At 31.6% G+C, this 14379-nt stretch overlaps 1 protein-coding gene across 6 annotated transcripts in view; it reads right to left on the reverse strand.

Moving 5' to 3' along the window:
* DYNC1I2 (dynein cytoplasmic 1 intermediate chain 2) overlaps nt 1–14379 on the reverse strand; it is a 54055-nt gene that overhangs the window by 28412 nt on the left and 11264 nt on the right. For 4 of the 6 annotated variants that reach the window (XM_044933834.2, XM_025274931.3, XM_006070246.4 and 1 more), the window contains exons 4-6: nt 11185–11275; nt 5739–5798; nt 3218–3333 (exon numbers count right to left, since the gene is read on the reverse strand). In XM_044933834.2, coding sequence (XP_044789769.1) covers nt 3218–3333; nt 5739–5798; nt 11185–11275 — 267 coding nt within the window. The remainder of the gene's footprint in view (nt 1–3217; nt 3334–5738; nt 5799–11184; nt 11276–14379) is intronic. The other 2 variants (XM_044933840.2, XM_044933836.2) reach the window with 1 other exon arrangement.

Consider the following 14379-nt stretch of genomic DNA (forward strand, 5'->3'; position numbering starts at 1 on the left):
CTGTAGCAAACAAGTAGCTAAGATAATATATGTGAGAGATGCTAATAGGTCCAATTTGCTCACAGCATTCACAGGGATACACAGAACACAGAGGAACAGCATATGTTTGTATCTAGGTCATCATGGAATTAAAGAAGGCTATAAGGGAGGATGTATGTTTCATTTATGGATCTAAGAGCAAATAATGATTACAACATGATATAGTCATTAAAATCAAGAACCGAGACTATACTTTCTCACCCAATTTCATCAATATTGTTACTGTAGTATTAACACTGGAAAATAATACTTTCCCAGCAGTTACTTCCCAAGAAAAGGTATTATTTACTGAGTTTGTACTCACTACACATCATGCACTCTCTAGACCAGGCATTATAACAATGAAGAAGAAACAGTTCCTATTGTGTTCTGGAAAACTTGGCAAAAAAGCTGAAGTACGATGGATGGTAAAAGCCTTGCCCTAAATAGAAGAACCTGCCTGCAATGCAGGGGGCATAAGAAACACAGGTTCAATCCCTGGGTCAGGAACATTCCCTGGAGGAAGGCATGGCAACCCACTCTACTATGCTTGCCTGGAGAATTCCATGGACAGAAGAGCCTGGTGGGCTACAGTCCATGGAGTTGCAAAGAGTTGGACACAACCAAAGCGACTTAGCACTCACGCAACTAATTTTCAAGTGAAAAAATACAGTTTATCTTGAACTTCTGGGTAATTAGCCTACTTTACAAATCACAATCTTTTAAATTTTCCCATTAATTTCAAAATAAAAATGGAAAAAAAGCATTTTTTTTACAAAACTGCCAGTCATATACTAGTAGCTATACATTCAAATTAGCTCAAAGACGTTATTACATGTTCACTTTAAAATTTATATGCATGTCAAGAATAAGCAACTATAAATGAAAAATTTCAGGTAGGATATACAACCATATGTGTGCTTGTATATGTATAAGTATATAATTTTTGAAAAAAATGTATCGTAGAAAACAGACTGGAAACAAAATATTAACAATGGGTACTACACAGTGGTATCATAGGCATATTTCCTATCCTGTCTTCTCTAAATTCTCTATGATATATTACAGTAATTAGAAAAAATTATTTTAAAAAATGGAAGTTTTCATTTAAACAATACATATAATTATAGGTGTGTTACAATAGGCATTACCTAAAATTGCTTCATAATTGCTTTATATTCTAAAACAATCTAAAATGCACTTCATAAATAAAACTAAATCTTCATATTATTATTATAAGGAAAAAAGCCTAATTTATTTTTTAAATGAGATACTGTACCCTCATTTTGACTATTTTGCTTACTTTCTATTTAACATATCTAGCATTTCTCATTTAACATATCTAATAATATAGCTCCCAAAAGACAGACATTTCAGTACTTTGAACATATTAGTAAAATAATATTTTCTGGAAATTATAGAATCCTACAGTATTAGCTTTCTCCATACTGGTAGTTCAGCACTTTATCTTTCCTCTTTTCTTTTTTTAAAGTGGCTTATGTCTCAAACAAATCTATCATCAAGGACTTTTTTTCTGGTAAGATAAGGGATTTTGCACATGTGAAAGCTATTTTACCAATCGATGGAGCAGCAGGAATGAAAAAAATGTATCCATAGAAATGAATAGTCACATGGCCAAGTTCTAAAAAAAACTATTGGACAAAAACTTATTCCTATTTCCTCAAAATTTTTGAGTTTAACTGTACACACGATAATGTCAAGTCCTTTTGGGAACAAGAAGAAAATCAAAGGAAAAGTTTATGATATTTATTTCATGTCCATCCTTAGGGGGATGGACAGGAAAGGAGAGTTGTTAAAAGTACATGTGATTATCTACTATTAAGTTTAAAAAGTCTATAAAGAGTTATAATGGCTCATTTTCTTTTGAAGTATATAATAAGTATGAAAATGTAAAGATTTTCATTGGTAATAAGCTAGGAATTTCAAGGATTCCCCCCATCCCCCAATCTTGCTTACTTGTATCTTGGAGTTTTCTGCAATGAATATTACTTTTGCTTCTCCTTAATGGAGAAATGTGGTAATTTAATTGAAATTTTAGAGATAAATTAACTTAAACATTTGATAAAGTGCTTATGCTTAATATTCTATAATTAAACAATAATAAATTTTTCTGGCTGAGGAGAAAAAAAAGTGTTCTTTATGTACAGACTGCTAAAAGGATTACAATAGGCCCACAATTCCAAAATATCACCAACTCTAAAATCCGTAATTCTTTTGGTGGTAAACCCTAACATGACCAGAAGTACAGGTATCTATAATAATCATTATTTATCTCACTCAGTTTGAATATTCATATCTTTTGCCGTTGAATATTTATGCCCAAGATGCTGCTGGAGTGTTTACATATGGTACATATAGTACTTAACTTCTTTGAAATGTAAAAAATTCTGAATCCCTATATATACATACACCTCCACAGGTTTCAGATAAGAAATTGTGAATCTGTATTAGGGATCTTAAGTAAACTTTTGTATCAAACATAAATTTATTAGCTTCCCTTGGAAAAACAAGAACTATCATATTAAGTTTATGCTTAAATCATTAGCTATTCAGTGAGATATTTAAAATTAGTCCCCACTGTAAAAATGGTCCGCTCCTTTTAAGACACAAAGGACTCCACATTCAATATAATGTCTATGTATACTCCTTCTGTTTCACAGAGATTACAGGCTGCTATATAATCAACATAGTAGAGCCCTTAGATCATAAAATAGGAAGTTTATGAATTAGGTCTAGATTTGTTCATTAATACAGATAACTGGCAGTATATCAGAATATAATATGCACCAAAGAAAATAATTTACGTTATTTCATTTACTATTGGATATACTCTCATTTTGGGAAGAATTACGTTCATGACATAGAAATAGAACATTCTTAAGTTTATTTTTTGCTTCTAAAGCAGCACATAGCAACAACAAAATGAGAATGGAAATATTTGTATTTATGCCAACAAAATTAAAAACTTACATATAGCTTATACTTCTATTAAATTCTACAAGAAAAAGTTTTCAAACTCTAAAGAGCAAATACATAAATATAGAAACCCAAAGTATTATTTTTATAATGTTCCTCTAAGAAAATATGCCAAACAACTAAGGAAAAAAAAAAAAAAAAAAAGAATCCCCTTATTTAACATGGGGATTAATGACAATCATATTTAAGGACAGATACTCACCTTCTTTGGGTTGAGCCATAACTGGAGTCTGAGTTTCCTTTGTGTATGTGACAATTTCACGAGGAGGAAAGTCAACTTGTGTAATTTTAGCCATTCCAAGTTTAATAGGTCCTCGTCTGAATAAAGTGAACACAAATACTTTCAAACACTACAAATGATACACTTTAACTACATCAAACCATGTTTTTTGGGAAAGTAAGAATTAAATATCGTATATCCAACAGTGTAATTTAAACCCCTGTTTTATTCAAGAAAATTTAAATGAACAATTAATTGGCTTTATTTTAACAAAAGAATTAGAAGGTAGCAAGAACAAAAGAGATTTCTGAATCATTCAAGGTATTTATTTTTCACTTTAAAAAAGCAAATAATTTAGTTTCTTAGAACAAATGTGTGGGTAATAACAGAGGAAGAGGATGGGAATTTCAAAGTAGACTGCTGAATATGGTTGGTTATGAGAACTGTTTTTAGCAGGGATATGATTCTGGAATTTTTTGTTAAGAGTTAAATATATGGATCTCACTCATACCACATTTAGTCTCCCTTCACCATTAGAAGACATCAGCTTTAAGAGTGAGAAATAACTTTCTGTTGAAAACAACTTTTTCTACTTATATTTTGCAGAAATTGAGAAGCATACAGTCAATTTAGATTATAAAATAAAATATTTAAACTTTAAGTCTCTAATCTCTGTGTGATCAATACTGTCCTTGATTCACACATGGACAAACTATTGTGCACATTATTTTAGATCTAAACTAAAGCTATGTATCTTCTAAATATCATGAAATTACTCAAGTCACTCCTATCTTAAATAAGTGAAATACACTATTTTTTGACGAACAGAAGAGTGTTGTAGATAATGAAAATGTACCAAAAGAAAACCATATTTTATTCTATATCTCGGGGAATTTTTTCTTATTATAGAAGATGTCTAAATTCTAAACCAAATATAGCATGCTTTCAAACTCTCAAAATTCTCAATAATGAATCTGTCTTACAAGAATATAAAGCTGGATATTTGAAATATATATATATATTTGGTAATATAACTTTTTTCTTATATAAACATCCTTTTCAAAATCCTGTACAAAAAAGTTTAATAAAATTAGTACACTTAAAGAGTTAATTTTCTCTAAGGTCCCAAATGTGGGCCACAAGAAATTTTTCATGTGTTTTCTACCTTGGAAATATCTTAGAGGAAAAAAAGCATAGTCAAAGAATTAAATAGAAAAATTTAGTAAGATTTGAAGTGACTTAGCATTCTAAGAACAAAATCTGAAATAAATTTTATATTCTAATTTTCAAGATGTAAACCATATGAAAAATAAATTACTCATATCTGAAATATAATTTCAGATATTTATCATATCCGGAAAAAAGTACTTGAGTCAACATTAAGAACAAGTTACTAGCTGAGTACATATAGGGTTTAACAGATAAAAACCACAATACACAAACAAACAGAATAAGATTTAGGGATAGATTTGGGGAGATAATACCTTACTTATCCAAAGCCACTTTTACTGAGAACAAGCAAGCAGTTGACGGTGGAGGAGCCTCAGGGTCAGCCAACAGAGAGGACTTCCAGCTAATGTACAAGAAGCCCATATACTTTTCTTACATGGCCTAATTCAAGGTTTATTTAAGGGCTTCCCAGGTAGCACTAGTGGTAAAGAACCCAACTGCCAGTGCAAGATACATAAGAGATGTGAGTTTGAGCCCTGAGACGTAAGAGATGTGGGTTCAATCCCTGGGGTCAGAAAGATCCCCTTGGAGGAGGGCATGGCAACCCATTCCAGTACTGCCTAGAGAATCCCATAGATAGGAAATCCTTGCAGGCTATGCACAAAAAGTCCCAAAGAACTGGACACGACTGAAGCCATTTAGCATGCACATAAGGCTTATTTACTCTTACTTTAGACATAATTTCTAAAGGTATAGGGACACATGCTTTAGAAGCTGCAAACTATCAAGGGAAAAGAGCTATCTGAGTCAGGCACAGTGGCAGAAGTAAACATTTATAGTTTGCATTGGAGACTAGAATAAATAAGTAAATGAATAAGCCAACAGCAATCTGGAGCCACAGTGTAGAAACCGACAGCTCTGTTCCTCTCAAAACCTTAAATATCATCAGGATATTTTAATACAGGAAAATAAATTTTCATGTTGAGTAACCTAGAAAAGATTGCATGTAGAGTATGTATTTTTAAAAGTTTAAAAAAAAAATTAAAAAAAATAAAAGTTTAGGAAGTTTGTAATACACTGTAGAACTTACATAAAAAATATAGCAATAATAAAAGTAATTTAGACATTTAAATTCATAGATTTAGGGTACCTATAAAATCAGATACATAAAATATTTCTTTCACTAATGATAGAGGATAAATGAGGTGTCACAGTGAAATATCACTCTTCGTATTATCTGCACGTTAGAAATTTAAGAAAAATAAAATAAGGACAATTTCACAAAGAATCAAATTAATTATAAAAGAGGGAAGGTAATAAATCTATTCAATACCCCAAATCGGAATCTGAGTGAAGCTGAAGAACTGATGGATCTGTATCCCAATGCAGCGTCCTAAATGGTTGTAGGACAACCATGAAGCATTAGCAAAAAAGGCCATAAGTTAGTCAAGCAAATACATTCTATGAATAGCTCAAGTACTGTTCACAATTAAAAACCACATGTTCCGGTTAGTACAAAAAAACACGAGATATCACTCAAACGCTCTAGTTCATGCAATGCAAACATACAACCTAGAATAGTTAAAAAGACAGTATTTTCAGATTATAAGAAACTAATCTTGCAAAATAATGGATAAGAACAGACAAAACATCCAACATCCCAAATAACACATTATTTTTGGATGATAACAAGCTAGGCTATACATATAGTTGAAATTTGAAATTTCCTAATGAAAAAAGCTTTAGTAAAAACATCTTAGTTAACATATCATAATCTTGCCCAAAGCATTAAATGTGTGCAGGAAATTGTCATATTGGTAAAGGAAATGAGTCAACACATAAGCCTTTTGGTAAGAAAACCAAAGACTATTCCACTGGGATACAAAATAGCTTAAGTTTCCAAAATGTGACCCTTATGTAATTTATGGGTTAAGCACTGCCTTGGGCTTACATGTCATCTGCTTTAGAAAGCAACTAAAGATTTCTGTCTCTAGGAAAAAGCAGACTTTTTTTTTGCCAGGAAAAATATTTTATGTTCCAAGAATTTATCTAAACTAACTAAGCTTTTGGAGAATATCAATCCTAAATAAATATTTGGTTGTGTTTAGCCTTGCCTATTGGGTAAACAACTTCCACGGGATCTTTTCCAAAAGATTTAAGGAAAATTTAGTCATTACTAGAATAAAAGGTCCTTTCCACACTGGTACTCCTGTAGATTAGCAATATGTAAGATAATTATGTACAGTACCATACGATGCTAGAATCCCTATTAAAAAGTTCAGCACAATACATTCAGTGCTACCATCTTTGTCAAATGTATTTGTTTCTCGTTTATGCAACAAATTATAATGTACAACTAAAACTACTATAATATTTAAATATAAGAAATGAAATCTTTACTTGCCTATACAACTTAACAGTAAAAGCAATCAAATGAACTAGAGAAATGCTTCATTTTAAAAATATAAAGAAAGATTTGGGGATTTAAATGGTAAGTGTGTACACAAAGAAGAGGCCACAGTGAAGATTCACTTTATACTAAGCAATGAATAGCAACAAACTCAGGCTTTGTTAAACCAGAAGAGGTTCTATGAGATGCTCTCCAAGGAATGTTCTGTACATACCCTTTACATTCTCTAAGAGTTCGAGCTGTTACCAATGACATAGAGCTCCTTGTTAAGGATGTCATTTTGGTCTAAAATAGAGTAAAACTCTACCTCAGAACAGAGCCAGTACTGAAAACATATTGCACAAAGTATGGGATTATATTAAAGGCATCTCCAGACATATAAATTAAAATTTTAATATAATCCTGACACATATAATCAAAAGCCCAAGAGATAAACTGATCAAGAATGTAAAAAAGGAATAAGGAGCATGGATTACTCATTGACTAACTGTTGTCTAAATCTCAGAGTTAACAGAAGTGATTAAGAAAGTGAACTAGAATCTTAATGATATGCAACTTGCCAATCAGCAAAGTTACAGAAATATAATTTTTCATGGCCTCCTGTGTATTTATTCATAAATTACCACCAGGCCGAATAGAAACTTTTGGCATTGAGAAATTGTGATTCAGATATTTTGATATCATACTTGGTAATGTCTAATATGTTTTTTTCCTACTCCCCAAGTGCAGTAATCATCGACTGTCTTGGCCAGCTAAAGGAGTTGAGTGTATAGGTTTATATGTCTCACACGTCTTCATGCATTTCGCTGTTTATTTTTTCATTATCATCATGGCAGCTCAATTTATATCCATTCTTTTTCTTTCTCAGACTCTAGCATTCTTTTAAAAAGTCACATATTTTAAAATGCAACTTCACTGCCAATATCATCAATTAATCAACAATATTAATTATTTCTCTATTATGGAATCTGGAGATGATTTAAAGGAATTCATAGTTTTCTCACTGTGTGTACATATATATTAAAAAGTGAACATATTTAGTTCTCTTGAAAATTAACAATTAAAAATCAGTTTGGATTCTCAAAGGAGATGACATATATATTAAGACTAAAAAGATATCAAGTCATCTCATTTAAAAAGAATTTATTTTCTCTCCCATTAATCTTGTACTCATTCTCTAATAAAAAAACAAATACCCCTTTTAAAAAGTATCTTTGATATTAATTTCTCATTTTGATATTAATTTCTCAAATGTTTTCTCTGCAACCACCCTGTGTGATTTTTCAGTCTTTTAACTTTACTGAGGCTTTCAATAACTAAGTCAAAGATCTCTCGTGGTAACTGTCACATTGCATTTGAAAATATGTGGATTGTTATAAAATATCTTTGATCATGATTTCTAACATAATTTCACAGTGATAACAGACTTGAGAGCACAGGTATGATTTCAATATCTTTAGACCATGAAATTTTTGCATCTTGTTTTATGCCCCTGGATATGTTCCAGTGTCTCCAGGTCTATAGTCTAAAGGAACCTGAATAGAATTTGTATCCTGCTGTTGTGTGAAAATTGTATAAATTTCAATTATGTTGAATTGGTTCATAGTGCTTTTCAGGTCTACTATATCCTTCTACTTTTCTGTCTGTTCATTCTACTAATTTTTGAGAGTTTGACACTGAAACTTCAACTAAAAATACTTATTTTAAAAAACTGCAATATAGTGGAACTATATGTAACTTTGTTCTGCATTTTCCAAGTCTCCTGTTAATGTTATCATATTTTCACAATTTAAAAAATAAAAATAAAAACACATTATCCCTAAAGATACTTAACTACTCGTTTTCTTGTTTTACATCTACAAATCTACACTTTAAACACAAGTTAGTACATTACTCTTAGGATTTTTCAATACAGTGAATACTATGTTTAAGTTATATAAATTAATGAGCATTAGAATCCAAGTTCCATGAAGGCAAGGACCAGGAACATTATTTTCTTTGCTAGCCTATAGCACTTAACATTAAATTGGCAATTCAATTAATATGTATTCTAACAAAATAAACATATTTCTTAACAGTTATTTATTTCCTATACCAATTTACAATATTCCAATTGGGTCTCTCTAATAGTCTTTAGGTTTTCCAATGAAACTCAGGTGGTCATATTTTAATTTGCATACATGCTATACAGTATTTTTGAAAGCAAACTAGCTGATGCTGCATTATAGAGTAATCTTTCTATTCTTATTCAAAATCAAGAACAATGAATTAACACAATACAGTATATGCATTAAAATAATATATAATATCAAGTAAGGAAATTTAATAAAGTTTTTTTGTGTTTTTTACCTTGGGAAATATTTTTACTTTGGTAATGTATTATAAGGGGAAAATAAAACCCTTCTGAAAATGCCACTTGTTTTACTAGGAAAGGAATACTAACATATTTGTATAAAAATACAGAAGTACAAAAGCATGAAACAAATTTAGCCTTTAAAAATGAATTTAGACTAAATAAATTCAGCCTTTAATCTATAATATATTCTTTTATCATGTCACTTAACGTCCAAAAAGAGTATTGTTTAAATCTGCAGTTTCAGTTCTGTAAACAGAACAGGTTTGGAAAGCACATCTCAAATTCAGATTGGTGAGTCTTTTGTGTCTTCTAATTGTTAATGACAACTTGATTACTCAGAACTGATTAAAGGACTGAGTTTATGGATTAGTTAGCCCCTTTTCTTCTTTTTTGTCTTGTCTTTTAGATACTCATTACTTGTTTGCAACTTCAATCAAGGTGCCTGGGCACAAAGAAGATAAAACTTCTTAGCTTACTTCTCATTAAAAGGTGTTTAGGTTTTCCTGAGGAAGACATTTAACTTCCTAGCCCAAAATAAGGATTCTGAACAAAGATTTTTAACTGGCTATGTTTAGTTTCATTTCAGTTGCAATAAGAAAAAAAAATGTAAGATTTGTTAAATAAAGATTTGGTATTATTGACAGTGTGATGAAGAGAAGTAATACTTTTCTCAGTATGGTATTTGGAAAGAAGTTGAAATCTTACTGAATGTTTGAAAATCAAGTCCCAACATGTATGCAGGATGATAAAACAAATGTGAGATACTGTTTTACAAGGAAGATGCAAGTTCAGGAAAACTTGGCAACGAACTTTTGTTTTTTTTACTTGAGGTATAACTGGCATATAGTATCAGTTTCAAGTATATAACATAATGATTTAATATTTGTATATATGGTAAAATGATCACGATAAGTATAGTTAACATCCATTTTACATAGTTACAAAATTTTTTCTTATGATTTTCTCTTTCTCTTTAAGACCCAATCTCTCAGCAACTTTCAAAAATACAACATATTATTTTTAACTACTGGAGAAGGAAATGGCTACCCACTCAGTATTCTTGCCTGGAAAATCCTATAGACAGAGAAGCCTGGCAGCCTACAGCCCATGGGGTCACAAGAGTCAGACATGATTTAGCGACTAAAGCACCATAAGGTATGTTTATATATATATAAACTGTTGACTACAGTCTCCATGCTGTACATTGATATTGCCATGACTTATTTTACAACTACAAGTTTATACCTTCTGACCCCCTTCACCCATTTTGCCTACACCTTACCTCCCCCACCTCTAGCAAACATTAAAAATTTTTTAAATGAAAATAAAAATGAATCAATCTCTTCTCTGTATCTATGAGCTAGTTTCGTTTTTTAAATTTCACTTATAAGTGAGATCATACAGTATTTGTTTTCCCTTTGATTTCTTTCACTTAGCATAATGCCCTCAAGCCAGTAAATACTTTTTAAAATTTTTATTGAAGCACCAGTAAACACTCAATGTTTCCTTAGCAATTATTCCTTATTCTTGATATTTTATGCATTATTATTTTCTACCTAATTAGAATAACTTAATAGAATAGAATTAGGCTGTTTATTTGACATAAACAATTCAGTTAAACAGCCTAATTCTATTCTATTATTTCAATTACCAAATGGAAATTAAGCATAAGAGAGATTTTACACTATTTATACCCAAAACACTCACATAATAACCAATACAATGCTGCTTAAATAGAAAAAATAATTTAATGAATTAACACTTCTATTTTTAGTATAAGAAAATCAGCATAAATCAGTTAACTAGTCAGTAGCTAAATTAATCAAGTGTAACAGTAAAATAATGTTTTTAAAAAATTTCCCCCCAATTTACAACAAACAATTTCTGTGTCATTTAGATTTCAAAATGTTACAACTAACTCAACATAACTATTTAGAGCTGCTCTATACCACTGACAGTAACAGCGTAGTAAATACATTCTATCATTAAAATATTGAAAGAAAATTACTGTACCTAGATCCCACGGCGCCATCTCCAGAGTCCTGGCTCCCAGCTTCGCTTGGTGTGCTCACAGATTTGGAGGATGGAGACATAGGAGGAGGGACTAAATAGTGAAATAGACAGGTATCCGCTGTTACTACACGCAGAGGTTGCTCAGCTTATGACGTTTCAAAAGTAATTTAATATGAAGTAATTAACAAAAAAGAAAAAATAATGGCAAACCAAAAAACGAAAGTACATGAATGAAAATGAACAGTAAAAGAAGAGGAGAAAGACAAAGTTAACAATGCATGCTGACGATTCATGCAATTTCTCTGGCAAAATGCATTTGGGCTTTATATTAAAAAAAAAAAAAGGCAAGATTATGAAAGGATGCATTTTCATCTCGGCCAACACCAAATGTGGGTACTAATTTTCAAAGGAAAGCATTCCTTCTCCCCTTTCTAACTTTTTGCTTTTAAGATCACCAGATCATTTATTTTTTGTCAATCTTTTCTTTCAAAAAAAATTAATGTCTTAAATGATATAATTTTCCCCTCCAAAAAAATAAATAAAAAGAGCCAATTTAGAGAAATGACTACCAGTAAAGGAATGACTCCTTTAAAAGTTCATTAGTTTCCAGCAATTTGGGTGAAAAATGCAAACAGGCCATAAAACAACATGCCTTCTAGACATGATGCATAACATAAAGTGATGCATGCAACTTAAACAAGGCAAGGCTTAATGGTAACTTCCTTACCCCAGTATTCAGAAAAAACTGAAGTGTACAGACAAAGATACAGACACCCAAAATATTCTTAATCCCTTCTTATAGAAAAATACACATTTTTCACAGTATATAAAACAAACAGCAAATGCTCTCCCCTAACTTGTTACTTTTAACATTAGATACCAAAAGTTGAACATGAGTATTTCATGCTATTACACTTGTAAACTTTTTGATTACCATTTCAGGGAGTATGAGAGGATCATCACTGCCATCTTCTGGTTGAATTTTACCATAAATGCCCCCAACCCCAAGTATCTTTTTAAAATAATTTTTCAATGTACAATATCAAGTGACTAATACATTTTATGTTGAACTACAAGCCCTTCTTTTAAAAGTTTACTGAAAAGAAGGTTAAGTTCCTAGTTATATAGGAACCAATCTAAAGAAATATGTACTTAATTAAAAGTCTGTGTTTTTGGAATAGTCACATTCACTGAATCCTTAAAATTATGTTTAAATGTTTACAGATGCTTCAGTAAAAACAGTGGGTCTGCAAATCTAACAAAACGCACAACTACAGTATGATGACTTATATCTTAAACATAGGTACAGAACAGATCAACCTTATTTTTCAATGCCAAATTCTACTGGAAACCAATAGGAAGATTAGAAGGAAAAAAACATAGCTAGTATGTTGATTTCCTGAGATACTGTGGTTAATTCTTGCTCAAATTTCAAAAGACCATAAAAACATAATAAAAGGTTTCTAATTTTGCAATTAAAATCTCTCAGAAACAATGCTAAAACCAGACTGCCTTTATATAATTCACATGTGGACAGTATTGCACTAGGGACTGCATGTATAACTCAAAGTAGCCAAACATGACTTGTATCTGAAGTACAAGAACTTCAATGTCCCCTAACTTCTCTTACTTTGCCAACAAAGGTCCATCTAGTCAAACCTATGGTTTTTCCAGTAGTCATGTATGGATGTGAGTGTTGGACCGTAAAGCTGAGCGTCGAAGAACTGCTGCTTTTGAACTGTGGTGTTGGAGAAGACTCGTGAGAGTCCCCTGGACTACAAGAAGATCAAACCAGTCCATCCTAAAGGAAATCAATCCTGAATATTCACTGGAAGGACGGACGCTGAAGCTGAAGCTCCAATACTTTGGCCACCTGATATGAAGAACTGACTCATTGGAAAAGACCCTGATGCTGGGCAAGATTGAAGGCGGGAAGAGAAGGGTCAACAGAGGATGAGATGGTTGGATGGCATCAACTCAATGGACATGAGTTTGAGCAAACTCAGGGAGTTTGTGATGGACAGGAAGGCCTGGCATGCTGCAGTCCATGGGGTCGCAACGAGTCGGACACAACTGAGAGACTGAACTGAACTTCTCTTAGGTTAAGTGTTTCCTCATCTTTTTGTCCAACTCTCAGTGTGAGGCTTCCCCTTAAGTCCCAACTGATACAGTAATAAAAGTAATATCTAAGAATGGTTTGTCTACTGTGCTGTAAGCATAAGCACAAATATGTGTATTGAGTTATAGTGAGGTACTACAATGTTTTCATATTAAAGATTTCCAAACAAGAAATTTTTAGCTTTTTAAATTACATACTTAACTTTAGGCTTAGGAAAATAATTTTTCTAAGTATACATAAATGAAAGATTTGAGGAAAATAGTGATATTACTATCAATCTAATTTTGATAAATTATAAAATTCTTTTCCAGTTAATGTTTTTTTCCCCTTTCTGGTGACTTTAACTCTAATCAATAAGTTCCTCGCCAGTATTTTAACTAGTTAAGACTGTGTTAAAAAATACCACCTCAAATATTTTATGAAAACGGGTTAAACAGTAATTATACATACATAAGTAAATACATTAAACTAGGCAATTCTCAAAAGTTTCAGAAATAAAAAATAAATCACAGGGGTGATGCAATCAAATTATCACAGATCTTCAGCCAAAAGCAAAATAAATCACAACTTCAAGTTTGTAACTAGACAAAAATCTCTTTCTCAAAACTATTCCTTCAACCAATAGACAGTTTTCACACCAGCTGATAAAGACACTCATTAAGGACTCAAAGTTTTATCTGGCCCACCAAACTCATCTTACATCAGTCTATACCACAGAAGGGACAAATCTAGAAAAAGAAGATGACTATCATTGAAAAAGGAAGAATGTAAACAGGAAAAAAGGGAAAGGAAGCATTATTTGGTGACTACCTTATTTTAACCTAATTAGTCTAGAAAAGTCAAAGAATATAGTAACTGTACAATAAGGCAATGTCACTATACTCCCAGCCTCCAATAAACAACACCCAAAAATGAATAAACACATGCACTCAGGAAGGCTTAAAAAAAACAAACAAAACAACTAAATAGCTCATAGCCACTCAAATTTCAGTAAAGACTTGAATCTAGAATTCATTTTTTAAAATGGTTTAAGAGTACAATCAGCTTTAGAAATAACATAAGCTTTATTAATTAGC

Source organism: Bubalus bubalis, chromosome 2 (assembly GCF_019923935.1).
Source record: "Bubalus bubalis isolate 160015118507 breed Murrah chromosome 2, NDDB_SH_1, whole genome shotgun sequence".
Lineage (NCBI taxonomy): Eukaryota > Metazoa > Chordata > Mammalia > Artiodactyla > Bovidae > Bubalus > Bubalus bubalis.